At 41.5% G+C, this 21,487-nt stretch overlaps 2 protein-coding genes across 6 annotated transcripts in view; one reads left to right on the top strand and one right to left on the bottom strand.

The window, feature by feature from the left end:
• The window catches only part of LOC136441708 (cilia- and flagella-associated protein 157-like), a 30,620-nt gene extending 17,007 nt beyond the window's left edge, over positions 1 to 13,613 (top strand). For all 3 annotated transcript variants that reach the window (XM_066438142.1, XM_066438143.1, XM_066438140.1), the window contains one exon: positions 11,855 to 13,613. In XM_066438142.1, coding sequence (XP_066294239.1) covers positions 11,855 to 11,941 — 87 coding nt within the window. In that variant the 3' untranslated portion in view covers positions 11,942 to 13,613. The remainder of the gene's footprint in view (positions 1 to 11,854) is intronic.
• LOC136441709 (uncharacterized) lies at positions 12,626 to 21,311 on the bottom strand. Of its 3 annotated transcripts, none has more exons than XM_066438144.1 (5): positions 21,134 to 21,311; positions 20,655 to 20,813; positions 18,584 to 19,310; positions 15,955 to 16,067; positions 12,626 to 15,288 (listed from the first exon to the last, which is right to left on the bottom strand). In XM_066438144.1, exons 1-5 carry the CDS (start codon positions 21,224 to 21,226, stop codon positions 15,256 to 15,258), a joined length of 1,125 nt encoding a protein of 374 aa, XP_066294241.1. In that variant the 5' UTR covers positions 21,227 to 21,311; the 3' UTR covers positions 12,626 to 15,255. The 3 variants fall into 3 exon arrangements, with proteins under 3 accessions (XP_066294241.1, XP_066294242.1, XP_066294243.1); XM_066438145.1 differs by having other exon boundaries at positions 20,655 to 20,804; positions 21,134 to 21,309; XM_066438146.1 differs by lacking the exon at positions 20,655 to 20,813.
• Positions 21,312 to 21,487: the final 176 nt, after the last annotated feature.

The raw sequence follows: 21,487 nt of genomic DNA on the forward strand, positions 1-21,487 counted from the left end.
CCAAATGCCTTTTCTCACAGCGTTGCCACATACGAGACCGGCTATAAAACCTTGTGCCGTACGGCGTATTGCCTTTTTCTACTCTGCCACCTAGCAACGTTACCTGTATAAAATAAAAATAAAAATGTTCAAACTTCTCTGTCAGGTATCTGTAAGCCTTCTCCCTAGTCAGTGCTGTTATCGATAGCCTTTGATTCTTACTTTGAAAAAAAACCTCAAAATGTAGGAACTGCCATTTCCGAGGATTGAATTTTGAACACTTTCCGTGGAGGCTGTCCTTGGACCAACCTATAAATCTTGCGCCAAGGCGCTCGGCTTTCCAACACACCCACAGACACAAAAAACAAAACAAAAAATCACACTAAGTGTGGCAATTTAAATCATTGCGAAGGTGTCTGGGTTGATCTTACTTCATTGTAAGGAAAGTACCTACGTAGCACTCCAAGTTCTGCCATAATATTTGTTCAAAACGCACCTAGAACTCAGAAATGCGTCTGCCAAGCAGCAAGAAAGGCACCATAAGTTGATGAGTTCCAAGCAGATATCGAAAGACCGGAGCACACTCCTGGTGTAGTGTCTGCCATTTTTGGATAGGTGGAGTGATAATCTAAGCCAGAAGTTTAGACATTCGGTTTTCTAGGGCTCCTATGATCGTTTTGATATTATTCTAGCTCTGTAGATTATGTTTTCGAGAAGCTACTGTTGTTTTCCCGACACCGCACCCCTCCTCGTAAAGCGCTCAGTGTAGACTGCCCGAGCGGTAACCAAGTTCTTTATCGTTCTGTCAAATAACTTTGCCTTTCTATATATGCCTGTATCTCCTCAGGTTTTGGTGATCCCAGAGTTTGTTTTGGTGGAAGGCATAATGTCAGCACTTTTTTGTGCGATAATATATCTACTGGGGAAGGTTGTAAGCCCTTTCAGAGCTAGAATACTGACACACTAGCTATAGAGTACTCCCATTGGCACGAAATCGGACACCACGTAATTAAGTAGGTCATCGACCTGCGTGCCGGAATTCCAGACCTACTGATTATATAACAAGGTGTAGAGTGACAGGCGGGCGTTCCCCATGGTTTGCGCGGACGGATTGCAAAAATTCCTGTTGAATTCTGGGAATTCTTGCAAATCGGGTGTAAAGTATACCATTACATTTTATATAAAGACAATACAAACTCTACAACTGGATAAAAATTCGGAGATTTACTTCCGGACGTTTCGAGTGACATCCATCACTCTTCTTCAGCGTCACTTAAGTGAACTAGCAGAACTAACCAGGACTTAAATAATATATACAATAACTAGAAAAATCGGTTTTTACATGGCAAATCACACAGTCATGCATAAGCGACATTGTAATGTAAAAATCGGTTAGGAAGGTTCCTATGGTAAGACAACACATAGTAACACATTCGCTCCTAAAACTTCGCTAACAATCCTGGCTAAAGCGTGGGTAGAGCAGACTGGCTCCGTTAATCAATGGCAACCACGTGTCAACCTGCGTCTTACCCTCTTAAAACCAAATAAAAGGCAAAGATCAGAAGAAAAAATAACATGGACTCAATTCTCATTTGTTTTATTGATGATACATATACAGGACGACCATGCACCGAATGTCCCGGTATTAGTTATATAGGGAGCTGGTCGTTATCATGATTATTTTATATGTTCATAACTATGCTATTGTCACCTCCAAACCTCCTACAATACCTTGAACTTTGGCGCCTTAGTTCAGCCGCTAATTTAGCGTAGAGCGTAGAGAGGCCTCCTGAATTTAGCGCAATACGTAGCTGGCCCTCCTAATTTGGCATGGACCGTTGTCGGAACCCCCCATGCTGGCCGTCTCGTATTAGCTGCTGTCCTGCAGTGCTGACGCGCCTCCCCTCCTGGTCTACTCAACGGTTGTCAGGGAGATGATATATCTGACCGGGGTAGTGCCTGCTCCTACACTCCCATCTCCCAAAGATATGTTTCGCCGATCCTGATGACCGGAACATCACTAAATCAGAACTAGAAACAGAATTTGGAGGAGAAGAGGCGTGCCAGCACCCCAGGTACTGAGGCTCAGAATGACCTGGTCGCCAGAGTGCGTGACTACCTCATTAGAAATTAATTCTAGTGCGGAAATGATCAGTATTACCGGACTTACGACATGAAAATACTTGCGATTCCCATTCTAACATTACGCCTAACCTTCTGAATGCGCCTTCACCATACACTTGCTTACCGTTCCGATATACAATCACCATGGCAGTTACATTCCAGGTTGTATCTCAGTAGCGTGTTACGCTATGTTCACATGAGTTATACCGCCACATTATATATCACCCTACCATGAGCTCACCCGTCTGACAGATAACGCCTTACAGATAACTTGGATACTATAACTTGGAGGCACCATCCTACCTAAATCTGGTTTGTGTGCCGTTCAGCAGCTACATCATTCCTCTGAGTTAAACAAAACTTCACGTCATCACACAAATCCCGTTTGATCCAGAGGCCTTAGTTCAGCCGCTAATTTAGCGTAGAGCGTAGAGAGGCCTCCTGAATTTAGCGCAATACGTAGCTGGCCCTCCTAATTTGGCATGGACCGTTGTCGGAACCCCCCATGCTGGCCGTCTCGTATTAGCTGCTGTCCTGCAGTGCTGACGCGCCTCCCCTCCTGGTCTACTCAACGGTTGTCAGGGAGATGATATATCTGACCGGGGTAGTGCCTGCTCCTACACTCCCATCTCCCAAAGATATGTTTCGCCGATCCTGATGACCGGAACATCACTAAATCAGAACTAGAAACAGAATTTGGAGGAGAAGAGGCGTGCCAGCACCCCAGGTACTGAGGCTCAGAATGACCTGGTCGCCAGAGTGCGTGACTACCTCATTAGAAATTAATTCTAGTGCGGAAATGATCAGTATTACCGGACTTACGACATGAAAATACTTGCGATTCCCATTCTAACATTACGCCTAACCTTCTGAATGCGCCTTCACCATACACTTGCTTACCGTTCCGATATACAATCACCATGGCAGTTACATTCCAGGTTGTATCTCAGTAGCGTGTTACGCTATGTTCACATGAGTTATACCGCCACATTATATATCACCCTACCATGAGCTCACCCGTCTGACAGATAACGCCTTACAGATAACTTGGATACTATAACTTGGAGGCACCATCCTACCTAAATCTGGTTTGTGTGCCGTTCAGCAGCTACATCATTCCTCTGAGTTAAACAAAACTTCACGTCATCACACAAATCCCGTTTGATCCAGAGGTCAGTGTTTATTGACCAATCAACCCAAAAACAGTGTCTATCAAATAGATACACTGCTTTATTATAGCTCACCAATTAGGTTATTACATTTGTTTTTTTCAAATACAGTATCGTAGTTGTTGCCGGACAAGATGCACCCTGTCCAACTTACCACTTACGTACATATGTAGCTTCATTCAGTCCATTCCACAATAGTCTTCCCAGTCCCAAATTACGCAGCCACCTTCCGTCCGTTCCACAAAGGTCTTCTCTAACAGCGGACTCTCAACCCAAAATTACACATGACGTAGCCACATTCAGTACATTCCACAATTGTTTCGTTTATAAACCCGGACTCCCAGTCCAAACTTACAAATTACGTGGCAAGCTTCCGTCCATTCCACAAATGTCATCGCTAACATGGACTCCCAGTCCAAAATTACAAATAACGTGGCCACATTCCGTCCATTCCACAATTGTCTTCTTTAACACCGTACTCCCAGCCAAAAATTGCAATTCACGTGACTTCATTCACTTCATTCCGTCCGTTCCACAATTGTCTTCACCAATACCGGACTAGACTCCCAGTCCATAGTTACAAATTATACGCGGCCACATTCCGTCAAATTCCACAATTTTCTTCGCTAACACCGGACTCCCAGTCCAGATTTACAAATTACATGGCCATACTCCGCCTATTCCCCAATTGTCTTCTCTTACACAAAACTCCCAGTCCAAAATTACAAATTATACGCGGCCACGTCCGACCCGTAATATGAGGTTCACTAACACCGGACTCCCAGTCTAGCATTACATCCGGCTTGGCCATATTCCGTCCGTTCCACAATTGTTTTCGTATATACCGGACTGCCAGTCCAAAATTACATTTGCACGGCCAAATTTCACCCGCTCCACAATTAACTTCGTTACTACCAGACTCTAGGTCCAGAATTACACATGGCGTGGCCATATTCCGTCCGTTCCATAAATATCTTCCCTTCGCTATTACTGGACTATCAGTCAAAATTTACAAATTACGTAGCCAAATTCGGTCCGTTCCACCATTGTCTACGTTAATACCGGACTCCAAGTCCCAAAGTATAAATTACATGGCCATATTTCGTACATTCCACAATTGTCTTCTTTTTCCGGACTCCCAGTCCAAAATTACAAATTACATGGCCATATTCCGTCCATTCCACAATTGTCTTCGTTAACACCGGACTCCCAGTCCAACATTACAAATTACATGGCCATATTCCGTCAATTCCACAATTGTCTTCGTTATTCCGGACTCCCAGTCCAACATTACAAATTACATGGCCATATTCCGTCAATTCCACAATTGTCTTCGTTATTCCGGACTCCCAGTCCAACATTACAAATTACATGGCCACATTCCGTCAATTCCACAATTGTCTTCGTTATTCCGGACTCCCAGTCCAACATTACAAATTACATGGCCACATTCCGTCAATTCCACAATTGTCTTCGTTATTCCGGACTCCCAGTGCAACATTACAAATTACATGGCCACATTCCGTCCATTCCACAATTGTCTTCGTTATTCCGGACTCCCAGTGCAACATTACAAATTACATGGCCACATTCCGTCCATTCCACAATTGTCTTCGTTATTCCGGACTCCCAGTCCAACATTACAAATTACATGGCCACATTCTGTCAATTCCACAATTGTCTTCGTTAACACCGGACTCCCAGTCCAACATTACAAATTACATGGCCACATTCCGTCCATTCCACAATTGTCTTCGTTAACACCGGACTCCCAGTCCAGTCCACAGTTTACGTGGCCAACTCGGTAAAATACTGGTAAGGAGGGAGCAAACATGCATAGCAACCCATACAACTTCAAAAGAATATCCAAAACCTGCCACGTTCACTTTCAATGTTTCTCGGATGGGGTGGGGGTTGGATTCCTCCAGCTTCGGCTTGCAGCGTTCCTCCCGCATCCTTCGCCCTTGCTCCGAACGTGCGACTTCTGTCCTGTGCTCGTGTACGTGTGTTCTTCTCGCTTATAAGAGCACATGGCATTCCTAATTATCACCTGTCTGGTTTCACCTGTTCTTAAATGGATTGGTTACGCCATCTGCATTTCCGCGGGAACTACATGATTAAAATATGTATGAATGATGTGTTTGAAAGGTATGTTATGGTTTGGGGGACAGGTTTGTGTGTGGTGTATGTGTTGGTAACTGTATGTTTATAAAGGATTGGAAGTTCATTTAGGTTCAGGTATAAAAGTTATTTTGCTGGAAAGATTGCTTAACCAAAATGTTTTGGATGTGTTATGTGATGGTATATGTTGAGTTGTGCATGTTACTGTTTGTGGTTGTTGTTAATGTGATGGTGGAATTTGGGAACTTAGCATTGACGGAGGAACCTGATATTAATTCTGTATCGACAACACTACAACTGGCACATTGTAACACATAGAAGGAGTTGGAAGTAATGTATAAACATGGCGACTGAAATGTAAAATGTTTGCAAAGCCAAATTTCAGGGAACTTTTGAATATACATGTATGTCGTACAAAAGAAAATCACAGACACATGCCACATGTCAATTGTTAAATCTCTATGCTAAGAAAGGCGCACCTTAGAATACTTAAATGTATTAGAATAAGTGTAAAGCTCAAGTGACTTATTTACACAACTTAAATCTTCTTTGTTTGAATCTAGCCATGAATTTGTCAAAACGTGCAAAGTGGAGTGAACTGTTATGTTCACTTTGTACAAAATGAAAACAAGATATCCGGATATGCACATTTTGAAACTTGTAAACCATAAGCAAAAAGAATTTAGGCGATAAAACATGGTATTACAACCAACAAGCCTCTTATCCCTGTATTCAATTCAGTAACTAACACTGATGTCAACATCAAAATCATCATGAATTAAGATCCGGAACGCAGAGAAAGGTTTCCGGTACAGTGGAGTCTCATGAGTCATGCAGCAGACTGACTGTGACTAAATAATGCTCACTTCGTCTCAACTGAAATTCTTTCCGCTATTGCTGGCCTGACTGTCTGTATATACCTAAAATTCTGTGCCTCAAAAATCCCCCGTCTTCATTATTTTGTCTTCAACAGACAGACAGACAGCTAGACAATGATATACTCAATCATGGGTTTGAGGAATCGATTGGGTGGGCTAGTGGGGTGGGCTACCACAGTATTCTATCCTGACTGGGCCCCAAGGCTATTTATGGAGGTTTGGCATCTAATGGAATTTTCTTGAGGAAAAGATGGGTCACTCTGTGGGTGGGCTGGTGGTAATGCAACTGATCATATTGCTTTGGGGATGCTACAGGGGTTGGGGGTGGAGGTGTCGGTGGGCAATGAGCATACATGTACATCGTATATGAGTTCGTTATCCCCGGTTTTAAATTCTCAAACATGGAGGACCATGTTCCCTGTTCCTTTACTGCTCAGTCAATAGGCCAACAGGACAGTAGCATTGTGGCTTCATGAAAGAAATGAGCAACAGAAGCAACACTAGAAAGGCAACATTTGCGAGCAAATACAGCATGTTTAGCCATACTCCTCGCCATGCAAAAAATGGACTCTCCCAAAATAACGATGGACCATTCTAAAATACTTGCACTAAAAAAATGAATCACCCCAGTCCAAAATTGAGTCTTCCAGTAGCACCTCAACACAATATGGACCAGTCCACAACCATATCCACTAATTGATTAACAAATACACTTCTGCTAAAAAATGGACTTTTTCATAACCATTCCAGCTCAAAATTGAAAGAAATAATTAAAGAGTCCTCCCCTTGCAAGAATGGGATATTCCCTGCCATTTCCATGTAAACCAGTCGAAAAATATCCGCTGAAAATTACACTCTTGCGCATAATCAACCCAGTTCAAAATTGAATTAAAAAAGATCAACCCCAGGGAAGAATGAAGTTTTCCATAGTATACATATGAAGATTTGACAGGAGACGAAGGAAATGACCAAAAACAACATATTTGAGTCAATTCAAAGTCACCGAGAGGGTTTTAATATAATATTTGTAATATGTTTGAACTATTTTGATTAAAAGAATGTCTAAGTCACAATAGTTCTAAAGTGTTCAAACAATTAGAATTGAAACTTATAACATGTTTGAACTTATTTCACATACGTTGGAAACATTTCGAACGTAACTACACAAAAATCTCTTTATTTAGAACAGTTTCAAACCATCTATCCAAATGTTTCAATGTTCGAACAATTTGTAACAAAAGATTTTCACAATTGCCCTCATAAACGAAGGTGCTAAGTCCTCCTGTAATAAATCGTTTTGAATATATGTATGCCAAAAATGGGAATGTAGTCCTTTAAATATTTGTTCAAGCCACATATACAGCAAATTTCAGGTCATTCGGTTGAAATACCAGGGCGCAGGAGGCCAAGATATGCTAAAAATAGCCTAAAAACCTCAATAAAATCACTTTCAAGGTCAATATCAAAAAAAGGAAAAGAACGCACATTGGTTTTTGCCTACATTACCTCTGTACCAAATTTCAGGTCATTTGGTCAAAAAATGACAGAGATGAATCGATTTGAAGATTTGACAGGAGGAGAAGAAGAAGAAACATGAGAGAAAACAATATGTTTAGCCATACTTATGGCTAAACATAACTATACATTGTACAAACATACACACTTACAACATTCCAACCCACACTCATACACACTGTATACGAGCACATGCATTCAGGTACACTCTAGTCTAAGTGTTAGACATATGTTTTAAATTTGTGTCAAACAAAGGCTCTCTCATTCCCTAGCTGCCCTATTCAACTTCCAGTTTATTTCCCCTTGTACCTCTTCCCTTACATCCTATTGTATACTGAGTACTTACAAGTTTGTTTATGATAAATGACTTTTCTACCAGTCTTGGTGGAGTTCATTGCTGCCACCCCCCCCCCCCCCCCACACCTGCCATATGATCAGCTGTTGCCTTCCCTCTAGGGGAGACTAAAGGGATACAATAAATGGCAGTAATGCATGTAGCCCTATGGGGAAGTTAAGAAAAAGAAGGTGTCATTATCTCAGGAATCAAAACATCAGACTACAATAACTTACCCTCAAATACTAACCAGTTATGTCAACTGTCATCAGATTCATCCCTGACAAATTCTATACGGCTATTCTCCAGATAACCCCCCCTAATCAGAGCCCTTGGATAGGCCCTACAGGCTTCAAACACCCAGTTGAAGACCATCCCACTATATCAGGGGGGTGCCAAACCCCACAAGGTAGAGAAAGACCATTTATTTCAACTAATTCAGCAAATACAGAGTCTATCCTACCACAGCCTATCCTATATTGCCCAGATTTCACAAAAAATCCCACCAAAAAGAATTTTCAATGGTTTAAACCATGTTTTTTACTTGGAGTCTCTCATCGTGCGGTCTGGGCGCAGGCGCAATCCCTTTAGTCTCCCCTATTAGAGAAATCAATTTCAGAATTGACAGCTGTCAATCATATCACACAATGCGGGGTAGGGTTGTGAGTTAGAATCCTGAGTATCAAAGACCTCAGACCAAAAACAGTCCCCTGGGAGTTGATGACCTAACAGGTGTCAGGGCTGCTCTCCTAAGTTAGGCTAGGAATGGCCAAGTTACCCATTATAGGTGGAAAATTGTCAGAAACAGGTAAATAAAGTTAAAATTTGGTCACCCCAGTACAGGGGGGACTTTTTTCCCTATAGTAGGCACCTGAATTTCCTTTTGAGGTACAACAAAAGTCAATACAGGGGCCCTGACAGGCCTAAAAGCAAGACAAGTGTGTAGAAACCATCACAAAAAGCAGCTATAAACAAGGCATAGAGCATAGAAAAAGAGTTTGACAAGGTCAAAACACAATATTCACCTGGTATGAGACCCCCCTCACCATTAGGGACCCCCCCCCTTTCAATTCACCTTTAGAATACTCAAATCCCATCCTTTGTACACATAGCCTAGCTGCAGCCAGGCACTGATTGGAGGCGGGGTTAAAAACTCAGAAAAATGGCTAAAAATAACAAAAATGGGATAATTTATTAATAAAAATGAGCCAAATGAGGTCTGACCATTGCTTAGGTAACAGGTCTAAGGCTAAAACCCCATGAAATGGACCAAAATGGTCTGCCTCTATCCTATGTGAATTTCCTATAGGGGAGACTAAAGGGATACAATAAATGGCAGTAATGCATGTAGCCCTATGGGGAAGTTAAGAAAAAGAAGGTGTCATTATCTCAGGAATCAAAACATCAGACTAAAATAACTTACCCTCAAATACTAACCAGTTATGTCAACTGTCATCAGATTCATCCCTGACAAATTCTATACGGCTATTCTCCAGATAACCCCCCCTAATCAGAGCCCTTGGATAGGCCCTACAGGCTTCAAACACTCAGTTGAAGACCATCCCACTATATCAGGGGGGTGCCAAACCCCACAAGGTAGAGAAAGACCATTTATTTCAACTAATTCAGCAAATACAGAGTCTATCCTACCACAGCCTATCCTATATTGCCCAGATTTCACAAAAAATCCCACCAAAAAGAATTTTCAATGGTTTAAACCATGTTTTTTACTTGGAGTCTCTCATCGTGCGGTCTGGGCGCAGGCGCAATCCCTTTAGTCTCCCCTCTAGCCCACCCACAGCTTGACCCAGTTTCTCGTCAAGGAAATTCCATAAGAGGTCAAACCCCCATGCATACCCTTGAGGCCCAGAGCGGGTAGAATGCTGAGGTTACCCCACCGATTCTGCAAACCCTGACCCTGTTATGGGATTTGTTTCTTGAATGAAATGTACTTCACTTCATTCAAGAAAACCACATCGGACACTTTCAAAGCTATGCTGCCCCGACGGCTGACTAAGCTATGGGAGAGAGTGAGTGAATTACATAATAATTCAAGTTTGGTATGAGGGCTGCACTGTGTCCTCCAGTAAGTTGGTGACGTGGAGCAACCTTATTACAGCTTGCATATACACATTAATTGTGTAACACATTATTTTGTACCGATTTTTCACCATTCCTACATGCCAAATGCCTTTTTTTGTAACGTTTTTGCAATGGAACTGACACTCACAGACAGACGTTTGAAACACATTGCCCCATTTTTTATATATAGACCATTGGCAAAGGGTAGAAAACTCTTGTTTTTCATAATCAGGCAAAAATCAATGCGCGTGCTGATGTTATCCATAAAATTTACTTGCTGTGGCCTAATCGCTATATCAATCAGTTTTCCTCTCAGTTCTCAGTCCATATGTCTTCAAGCGCCATTGTGAAAAGCACTGCTCACATGTTGACCCAAAAATGTCACTCTACTACATGTAGTATTCTTGTGGTGTCATCATCCAAAAAAGGGAATTTCAACTTTTCATTTTTTAATCAAGCGAAGAAGCACCTGATTTGCATTTAATTTTCTGTTAATCATCACTAATCGTTTCTACCTGCCCAAAACATTTAAGATCCACCAAACCCTGCTCGAGTTATCCTCCTTCAAAATTTCGACAAAAAATGCCCACTGTAGTACTGTAGGAACCCCCCAGAAGACCCATCTTCAAACTTGACCTTCATTTCCCAGACACCCAACAACCTACTAAATTTCATCATGATCCATTTAATTTCTCTCGAGTTATACCACCAACAAATTGACAAACACAAGGTCCACTTCAGCGCCAAAGGAACCCCCAGAAGAACCATCTTCGAACTTCACCTTTGTCTCCCCAACAGAAACTTACCTGCCAAAAATCACCAACATCCATCCATGGCATCAAGAGTTATATCGCCAACACCATCACTCCAGAAATCCCGACCCAAAATATACCCTTCTGCCAACGGTGAAGGCAATAAGTAGTCCATTAACCCTAGGGGACAAAATGGGCGGCACTAAGGGGAGGGGGTTGTTGTGGTTACCGGGATGGCACTTGAAGGAAACACACACACACACTTTGTGTCAAATTCACTCACTCCCAGGTTATACAAAATGTAACATATTGAATTCATAAGCATATCATCAGTTTATTTACACATGTTGAGTGCAAAGGATGGCAAACTTAGCGATAAATTGGCCAATTTTATTCTTCTATCCTTCAATTCTATCCTATCACAGCAAATGACAATGGAGTCAGAGTTGAAGTAGGCTAAAGATGGTCCATTTTGAGTGAGAGAGAGGCCTTCACAAGGCGAAAATCCGCCATTTTGAAAAATGGCCATTGCCGTGGCAACTGGTAACCCAAAACTTTTCCATTTTTGTAGGATTGGGCCAAGGCGCTACCACCACACAAAGTTTAAGAAAATTTCATTTTTTTACTTTGGCCACCCTATGGTTGGTTTTTACAGACAGAGCCTCTTAATAGATTAAGAAATTAACCCCGTTTGTTATGCTATTTTTGGGATTGGAAGGGTTGCAAAGCAGTATATGAGTAAGGGGGTGACTGAAGTCTGTCATCTCAGGTTGACTTGACATTTAGAAAAAAATGTGTAACTTGAAGTTCTTGTATTCTTTAATATTCTGTAACAACATAAAAAGCCAGTTACCCTGTCTTACTGTTTCCATAACATATCAACCTTTTTTGTACTTTCAGGCCATGTTTTTTGCTGACCAGTTGCTGAAATCGGGGAAACCTGCTGACAAGACGACCATGGGCAGTGCATTGACTTCAAAAAGTTAGCACAAGGGAATCCGTTCTTAGCTTGTTGTGAACTTACAGTCCTTCACTTTGATTATGTGTAAATACCTCAATTGAAATACTGAGTTACAGTGCAGTCACATTTGCTGTACATTGCACATATAGGTTGTCAGACAATTTTGAGGCTGTAGGCTTTTAAAGTAGGCTGTGTCAGAATTGGCCTCAGACGAAGACCTAAGACAGCCTTTTCCGTAACAAGACAGCTGAATTCTGTGTTAGTGGCTGTCAAGACTGCCATCAATTTGCGATCATACGGCGACTGCAGTAACTGTTGTTGATACATGACTTTATAAATTTAGGCAATGAATATACACCAAAAGAGCATGACTGAACTGTTGAATATCATGCCAATGCATAAAAGGGTACTTGTAGTGAGTTGTATTTGCAGTCTTGCACTTCTTGCTTCCAGTGAGTTAAGATATGACCAGTGGTCTAAATTGAGACACACTCTTCTCGTAGACAAAACTAAGTGATATTCAATAATTATGAACTAAAGACTTTTCCAGAAAATGTCATACCATCTCTACATCAACTGTGTAAATAAATTATATACAAGTAAATGTACATGTATGTTCATATTCAATTTTGTAATGCCTTTTCAACAGTTGTAGCATATAATGTTTCAGCACAGAAGATTCACCAAGCCAAAAAGAACACTACATTAAATGCACTTTAATTACATTTATTGTAGCAGTAAATACAACTGTTGTGCAGTTCCTAGACTGGAAGTACTGGAATTCTTTATTTGTCAATGGTAACTTTATCTAATTTAAGCCAATACAGTCACTAGTCAACAGCTAAAAGTTCATTATCACAAATGTTTGACATTCCAGAGAGTGATGTTTGTTCCCGCTGTTAAAACTAAATACAGTGAACTACTCCCTTACTCCCCACCGCTAAAATTACCAATCACAATATCAAATGGATTTACAGTACATGTTTTGAAACTGCCCATTGCAATGGTACTGTGACCTCAGAAGATGAGTATTCATACTGGGATAGTTATGAGTTTCCTGACTGGAATGGTGTAGATGTAAATGGTTAACAGTATTTTTTCTGTTTCAACAGCTCATAACAAAGTCCTTGTCCCTTCTGAAAATATGGGCTGGGAACCATTAATGATTGTAGTTTTTAAAATAATGGTGAGGCCACTATACACTTGCAGTTGTGCTTAACACTGAAGTATTTGGGATTATTCATAATACCCATTGCGGGCAAGGTCTACAAACTCATACTGGTCTTATGAAGGGGGTGATACCACAGTTGACATTAGTACAGCTTACTCAAGTTGCTGTGAAATTAAATGGGTGTTGACTTCATTGTTCAAGAAAAGTGTTACAAATTGTACAAGTTGTTTTGTTTGACTGTTTTTCCTCACTCTGTGATTGTTTAGGTCAAAGATCATACATGTATACCAGACACAGGGTTGGATATACTTTTTAAGGTCAGATTGGTAGTTTATCAATACTGTGGGCCTACATGTATATAGGATGAAAATAAATTGTAGTTTGGTGCAGCACAAAAATACAGTTGTTACATGCAAGCTTGTGCTTGTTTTCTATATCTCTTTTTTACTTGTAGAAATCAATACAGACACTATTGTCACTTATAAGACTTGTACATTTGAAGCACATTAAATGGAGACAAATTTTCATTTCCAAGTTGTCATTTTGAGAAATAACAATGTCATTAACAGCTTTTGTAACAGTTATAAAATCTGTTTACATTATTTAAATATGAAGTATGATCTAATACTAAGAAACATGCAGTTTAAGAGTTTATAACAACAACGCCCCTGCACTTCCATAAAAAGATGCTAGGCCTAGGGAAAAAAATGTTGTGTTTCCGGTTACCCGACCGACCCTAGCAAAACCCCCCCGACCCTAGCCTTTTTGGGGGGTATCGGTCACTTTTTCTGAACTTGAACAGCGTGCGAAATACCCGCTTGCGCAGTTGTGCAGCGCAACGATGTTTTGATTGGTGCAAGTTATTTGTAAAACCAGGTTATGCAGTGCATTACCTAAATTTCGGGCCTGAGAACTAGATTTGCGGTAATTATTTGCACGAAGTAGAAAATTTGGGCCAAGGAAGCTCTACTCTTCTACTAGTACTACTCTACGTCACACACAAGCACACACACACGCTCTCACTTTATTAAATTTTCAATCAAAACACAGACATCGACCCCCAACCAAACAAGTTAATAAAGTTACTGCCGATTTTGCGTTAATACCGACATAGCAGTAATAAAGCTACCCCAATCAGGAAATAAGCAGAAAAACAAACCCTATGTCAACCGATTCAACTGTTCAGTTTAAATCTGGCAATGTTTTCCTATCATAGACTTTGATAATAAGCGCTGTGGTGTTTTCTGGGCGATTAGAGGTCATGAATAAACAGCGCTTACCGATTTGAAGCGTGCGGAGTTCATTACGTTCTTAGAATCTTACTTTCGCACGCTAAGAAGAATTAACGCAAAATCGGTTTTACGACACCCCGACGGTGCATCTTGGGAAGTGTGAAATCGGCGAATGGGGCGAAGTGTTGCTAGCGCTGTTCTTTTTTCGTTGGCAACATTGAAAATTGCACAAGTGGTGAATGAGTCCCTTTACTAAGCTGGGATTTTAAAAAAATTCTTAAATTCTTGAGAAAGGAAATGGACAATGACATAGATTATTGTATCAAGTGATTATTAATATTGTAGTTAGTGATTATTAATATCATACATGTATATTCTTAATAATTCATCTGCCACTTTTCCAATCCGTAATTTTATTCCGGGGAGTGTTTTCATTAAATTTTGCTCACCCCCTCCGACTTTGTCAATCTAACAGTCCAATCTACGTGACCGTACCATCTGCAGATCAAAAGATCAACAAACAAAAAACGTTTCACTGCTGCAGTACCATAACAAACCCCTAGGTGGCCCTACATCTAATCATTTTGAGATCTTGTGAAGACCTAACCACATGTAGTTACATGTACCAATATATCAGGACAATCCTTCCAGGCCTTCTGGAGTCGTTGCGGTCAAAGACAGAAATACACACGAATGCTACATGTACCAAAAACGTAACCTTCTGGCAGAGCCTCAAAGGTAATAAACCTTCTGGCGAAGGTAATAAAAACGAAGACAATGCATGCTCAAATTTGACTCTTATCAGTTGAAAGGCTATAAATTGTATAACAAGCATCCCTACTAGTTTGTTTGTTTGTTTGTTTGAACCTAGTAGATGTTACATATAGCTAATCACTCACTCAGAGGTGGACACAGTACTGAAGACTATCATCACATCTCACTGCTCCAACTTGTGTTTCATTCTCAGGTACTGTGAAAAAACATAATATTTCACAAAGTTGTACTTTGGGTGTCATTTTGCATCTACATGTACATGTAGCCTCTACCAAGCTCCAATGGCAGCTGGAGTGGAAAGAGAACAAATTGGGCAAATAGAGTAGTTAGTCCACTCTAAGTCGCTCAGAGTGGCAAACTGTATTCCTATAGAGGACTACTCTATTTGCCCAATTTGTACTCTTTCCAGCCACCTCTGGAGCCTGGCAGAGGCTAACATAAAGGCATACCTTTACTGAGATGTACTTTAAAATATGTAGCCCTGAAAAATTGGACAACTTCAGAAAAAATGAGCAAATCTGTTGTCGAGGTAGGTTCTTCTGCAGGAGCATATTCATGTGAGTATTAGGTCACGCAAGAAATCTTGGACGCTTCCTGCCGAACGTATTTTCTAACTAATCACATTTTTAACTACTAATAAGTAATACAGATATCTCCTAAATCTGTCAATCAAATGTCCTCATCAATGTTTCAGGTCTTATGATGATTTTTAATCTTACACAATGAATGTCTGATAGTCTTGTGACAGTCATATTTGTTCAATTTGTTCCAGTCCAAACTACATGGAAGTTAGACACAAAAATGAAAAAAAATTAAGACACTGATCATGAGCACTGCAGAAGTACAAATAAACTGCCCTTACATTTTTCCTACTGGTGATGGCCTGTTGAACCCAGAGCAGTTCCATGCTGATGTGACTTCTCATCTTCCTCAGTTCTATTGGGTCCGTTGGGTATCCAGGTATCCCAGGAACACCTACATGTTAAAGCAGCATCTAATTAATCCATATCTGCCATAAATCAGTTTCATCAGATTGGTAAACATAGACCCAATTCACACTGGGAAAATTTCTGGACGTACGACAACAGCATACGACAAAGGACAAAGTTCACCATTACAGTCATGCGCAGAGGGTCCATTTTAATGGCATACAGAAACCGCATGTATATGCTATTTAAAAGTAGCTGTAGGAGGCCTCTTTGTTGGAAATGTTGGTGTTTTTGAGCTGGAATTGACAGGTAAGGGTTGTGGCTATTTCATTTAGTTAGAAAAACAGGGTTTTAGCCGTGTTTGAAGTGTCCGGTACACTTTGAAATAGGTGTAGTTTGGATGTGATCAGGTCTTGTGAAGGGGGGTCAAAGGTCATCTCGCCATGTTTTGGCCAGAATTTCACCACTTTGCGCCGGTGGAAAATCGGCGAAACTCAGTAGATTGACACTTTAGAGGTCAGACTACGCTGCCAATGTGAGTTTTCCATGACCTAAACTTCAGGTAGGTGACTTTTAACAGCCTTTTTCTTATATGTTCATCATTGAAGTCTATGGGCGAGTGAAATGCTGTTCTTTACCCTATAAGGGTTTTGATAGGGGATTCAAATTCAATATTGACAGCTGCTAGTCGCTTCACGTGATGTAGGGAAGAGTTGCCGGGCATCGTCACAACTTTTGAAGATTCCCAGGGGACTATTCTCCTAGGAATGGTCCCCTGGGAGTACTTCTTGAGACAGGTGCTATGAAGGCTATGGTTGTGGTTTGAGGGCCCATATGATTGATAAAAAAAGTGAAACATAGAGGGGAAAATGTTAAAAGCTGGTCACCCTGGCATATAGAGATAGCTCCCAATACATTCAGGGACCTGGAGTTGCATTTACAAGCTGAGAGATCAGACTTTGAAGCATTTAATGAGTGCATACTGTGCACAGACTTGGGGGGGGGGGGGTGTCAGGTGGGGCTTAAGGGCTTATATTTGCCTTCGAATTGTTTTTTTGGGGGGGAAAGAGATTAGCTTTGGCTTCAGCTAACTCACTTGAGTCAGATGTATTAGAAATGTTTCCATTTTTGAGTTATTTTGCCATTTTTTAAACTTTTTTGGAACTTTTAGTGACAGTGCTGACAATTGTTGTATGCACTGTCATTGAATGCTTCAAAGTGTATCCTGGCAGCTTTTGAATACAACTTTAGGTGGCCAAAGTGAGGAAGAGTAACCTACTTATGTCAGGGTGAGCAGCTTTTAACTTTTTCTCCTGCTTATGTCAGTTTTTCTTGCAAAATGACATGGGACCTTTCAACTGCCACAGCCTGAGAAAAGCTCTCTGACACCTGTCTCCCAAAGTATTCCCAGGGGACCGTTCCAGGTCAGAGATCTTTGAAACTTGGGTCAGTGCTTGACAACTCTTACCCGCAACATGAGAAGTGATTGAAATTTGTCAATCTTGAACCTGTAGGCTGTAAAAGGCCAAAGTTCACCATTACAGTCATGCGCAGAGGGTCCATTTTAATGGCATACAGAAACCGCATGTATATGCTATTTAAAAGTAGCTGTAGGAGGCCTCTTTGTTGGAAATGTTGGTGTTTTTGAGCTGGAATTGACAGGTAAGGGTTGTGGCTATTTCATTTAGTTAGAAAAACAGGGTTTTAGCCGTGTTTGAAGTGTCCGGTACACTTTGAAATAGGTGTAGTTTGGATGTGATCAGGTCTTGTGAAGGGGGGTCAAAGGTCATCTCGCCATGTTTTGGCCAGAATTTCACCACTTTGCGCCGGTGGAAAATCGGCGAAACTCAGTAGATTGACACTTTAGAGGTCAGACTACGCTGCCAATGTGAGTTTTCCATGACCTAAACTTCAGGTAGGTGACTTTTAACAGCCTTTTTCTTATATGTTCATCATTGAAGTCTATGGGCGAGTGAAATGCTGTTCTTTACCCCAAAGACTTTCGTCTTCGGCATATGACACCTTCTTCCCTAAGTGTGAACTAGCTACATGTCTTACGGCAGGCATTTTTATGGCCCGTACGATTTTCTATGCCATAGTCGTATGTCCAGAAATATTCCCAGTGTGAATCGGGTCAGAGTTGCGAACAACCTATATACATGTAGCTATCAGCTGCTGTCTTCATCAGTGTAAAATAAACTTGTCCTATCACTAGTATCAGTGCATTTGTAGTAAACTAATATAATAATGTCCTATCATTGCAAAGTAAACTTGTCCTACTGTGTGACATAATCATCCCCATTCTTGTACATGACTACGTTAACTTTTTTTTCCAGCTTTGTGACGAAGCTGCAAGGATGCAGTCCCAAACGCGACTGAGTCTTCACTACCCCTTGAGTATGGCAATGCCACTGCAATACAGTTTCACGTACACATTCCTGGTAAACTTTCTGTCAACAGGTGTTGTCCAAATCCCAACCAGTATAATTGAATGTCTCGGCACCTGTCATGATTTCCGGGTGAAAAGAGTTAAACAGGGGTGTTAAAACAGCCAGAACTTACCTGCAAAAGAGTCTTCAAGTTCCCATACAGATGTTTCCTCCACTAGTGAGGCCTGTCCTACATGTGGCTCTTCAGGACCAACCTCAGAATGGTTGTCAGTACTGTGATTAGTGTGAACATGATCTACTGAGTCACAGTGTGCTGCCTTTTTGGACAAGGAAATCCCATCTTGGATGATATCATCATGTGTCCTCTGGCTAGGGGTATACAGTTCACTTGTCCATTTGTATCTTCCCTCAGAACCCAAATGTTCTCCCAGATTCCCCTTGTCTGGTACTTCCTCCATACTTTCAGGCCTTGGAGAAGGACTCTCTCTCCTAACATCAGTTACTGTGTCTGTTTCTGAGCAATTTGTCCTTATTTGGTTCTCTTGATTCTCACTGAGTGGCGGCAATAGCTGTTTGCTTCCTTCAAGTTCAGGTGTACCAATCTGGCTCTGGTCTTGGTTGTTGATGCGAGTTTCATGGCCAAGTTGATCCAATGTTCCACCGTCAATTTTGGTACTTGTCCTCTTCACATTCACAATTTCCCCTGCCTGACACTTGGAGTGCAAGTGTTCTGTGTTCTCCGTTTGAGTTCTCCCACTACGAATACAGTCCTCTCCTATGTCCCGAGGAAAAACTGTTTCCGTACTGGCATCTTTCTTGGACGGCCATGCATTATCCTGATCTGATGTTTTGGTTACATGTTTGTCTGCAGTTTGCTTCACTTGAATTCTTGACTTGCTCTGATAAATGTAAGATAAGACATAAGTTATTAAAATGATGGTCAAAGACTTTTTTGGGAAATATTTCTTAGCTTATCATGTATTGCAACTACATTTGACACACATGTACATGGCAGTGCAGATGTCTTACCTTGGGTAGAACAGTAGACACACATGGCAGTGTATTGATGTCTTACCTTGGGTAGAACAGTAGACACACATGGCAGTGCAGATGTCTTACCTTGGGTAGAACAGTAGACACACATGGCAGTGTATCGATGTCTTACCTTGGGTAGAACAGTAGACACACATGGCAGTGTATCGATGTCTTACCTTGGGTAGAACAGTAGACACACATGGCAGTGTATCGATGTCTTACCTTGGGTAGAACAGTAGACACACATGGCAGTGTAGCAATGTCTTGCCTTGGGTAGAACAGTAGACACACATACATGGCAGTGTAGATGTTTGTTTGCATTGTTTGTATTCCATACCCGGTAAACCGCATCAAGGCGTAACCCACCAGGTTTGTACTGAAGAGTACAAGCTGCATATCCGGACAGATTTATATGATCCACACACACCGGGAAGGACCCCTACTCTTTTCGTTAAGTGTGTTACGTGCTTCAGGTGTGGCTCTCCTCAAACACAGGACCTCCATTTAACGTCTATCCGATGAGGGACGTCCCTAACCTAAGCTAGGTACTCATTTTTTGGTAAAGTGATTACCTTGGGTAGAACAGTACTCACACATGGCAGTGTAGATGTCTTACCTTGGGTAGAACAGTACTAGTAGACACACATGGCAGCGTAGATGTCTTACCTTGGGTAGAACAGTAGACACACATGGCAGTGTAGATGTCTTACCTTGGGTAGAACAGTACTAGTAGACACACATGGCAGTGTAGATGTCTTGCCTTGGGTAGAACAGTAGACACACATGGCAGTGTAGATGTCTTACCTTGGATAGAACAGTAGACACACATGGTAGTGTAGGTGTCTAACCTTGGGTAGAACAGTAGACACACATGGCAGTGTATCGATGTCTTACCTTGGGTAGAACAGTAGACACACATGGCAGTGTATCGATGTCTTACCTTGGGTAGAACAGTAGACACACATGGCAGTGTATCGATGTCTTACCTTGGGTAGAACAGTAGACACACATGGCAGTGCAGATGTCTTACCTTGGGTAGAACAGTAGACACACATGGCAATATAGATGTCTTACCTTGGGTAGAACAGTAGACACACATGGCAGTGTAGATGTCTTACCTTGGGTAGAACAGTAGACACACATGGCAGTGTATCAATGTCTTACCTTGGGTAGAACAGTAGACACACATGGCAGTGTAGATGTCTTACCTTGGGTAGAACAGTAGACACACACGGCAGTGTAGATGTCCAGGTAATGTGAACAGGGAAGGCGGGGTCTCCCAGTTCCTGCACCAGGACTTCATACTTGTGTCTTAGCTGCCTCAGCTGTCTTCTCACTAAGGTGCCCCGGCCACAAGCCTGGAACATCTTATTATGTGAAACTGTAGCTGGAAGAACTTCAAGAGACTACTCTCCAAGCAGAGGAGTGGGTCCGGCAGGTTTTTGACGTGTTTCTAGGCGTTTTTGTCGGACTTTCTACTTTGTCTTTTTTGGGCGACAAAAAAGCCTAAAAACACGTCAAAAACCTGCCGGACCCACTCCTGCTTGGAGAGTAAAGAGACTCGCTCTCAGTGTGCACTGTATGTACCATTACATGTATATTTAATGTTGGCGACAATATACTGTTTCCTGATAAATCGGTTAAGTAACAGGTATGACCAGAAGTTGCTAACAGCCTCCAAGTTTACCTGAACTTTGCAGATTTTCTTGTGTTGTTGTTGTCCTTGTTTAACGTCTATTACATCGCTAGACGTGGTCTCTTGGTGCTGTGGTTCATCCATCCCGACATTCGTTTTTCGGCGCCATATTGGAAAGTCACCAATCGCAGACCCTCCTGCAGCGCCTTCATGCGGGGATTAAGAAAAGTGCAGCTAGAAGAAAAAGATGGCGTCATTATCTCAAAAACCAAATTTTCCGACCATAAAAAAATACCCTCGAGTGCGAATTCTTTTTGTCAATTGACATGTTATGAAATGAATTTCCGACAAATTCTATAAAAAGAGGAAGGTTCTGGATACAACCCCCCCCCAAACTGGAGCTTT

Source organism: Branchiostoma lanceolatum, chromosome 9 (genome assembly GCF_035083965.1).
Source record: "Branchiostoma lanceolatum isolate klBraLanc5 chromosome 9, klBraLanc5.hap2, whole genome shotgun sequence".
Lineage (NCBI taxonomy): Eukaryota > Metazoa > Chordata > Leptocardii > Amphioxiformes > Branchiostomatidae > Branchiostoma > Branchiostoma lanceolatum.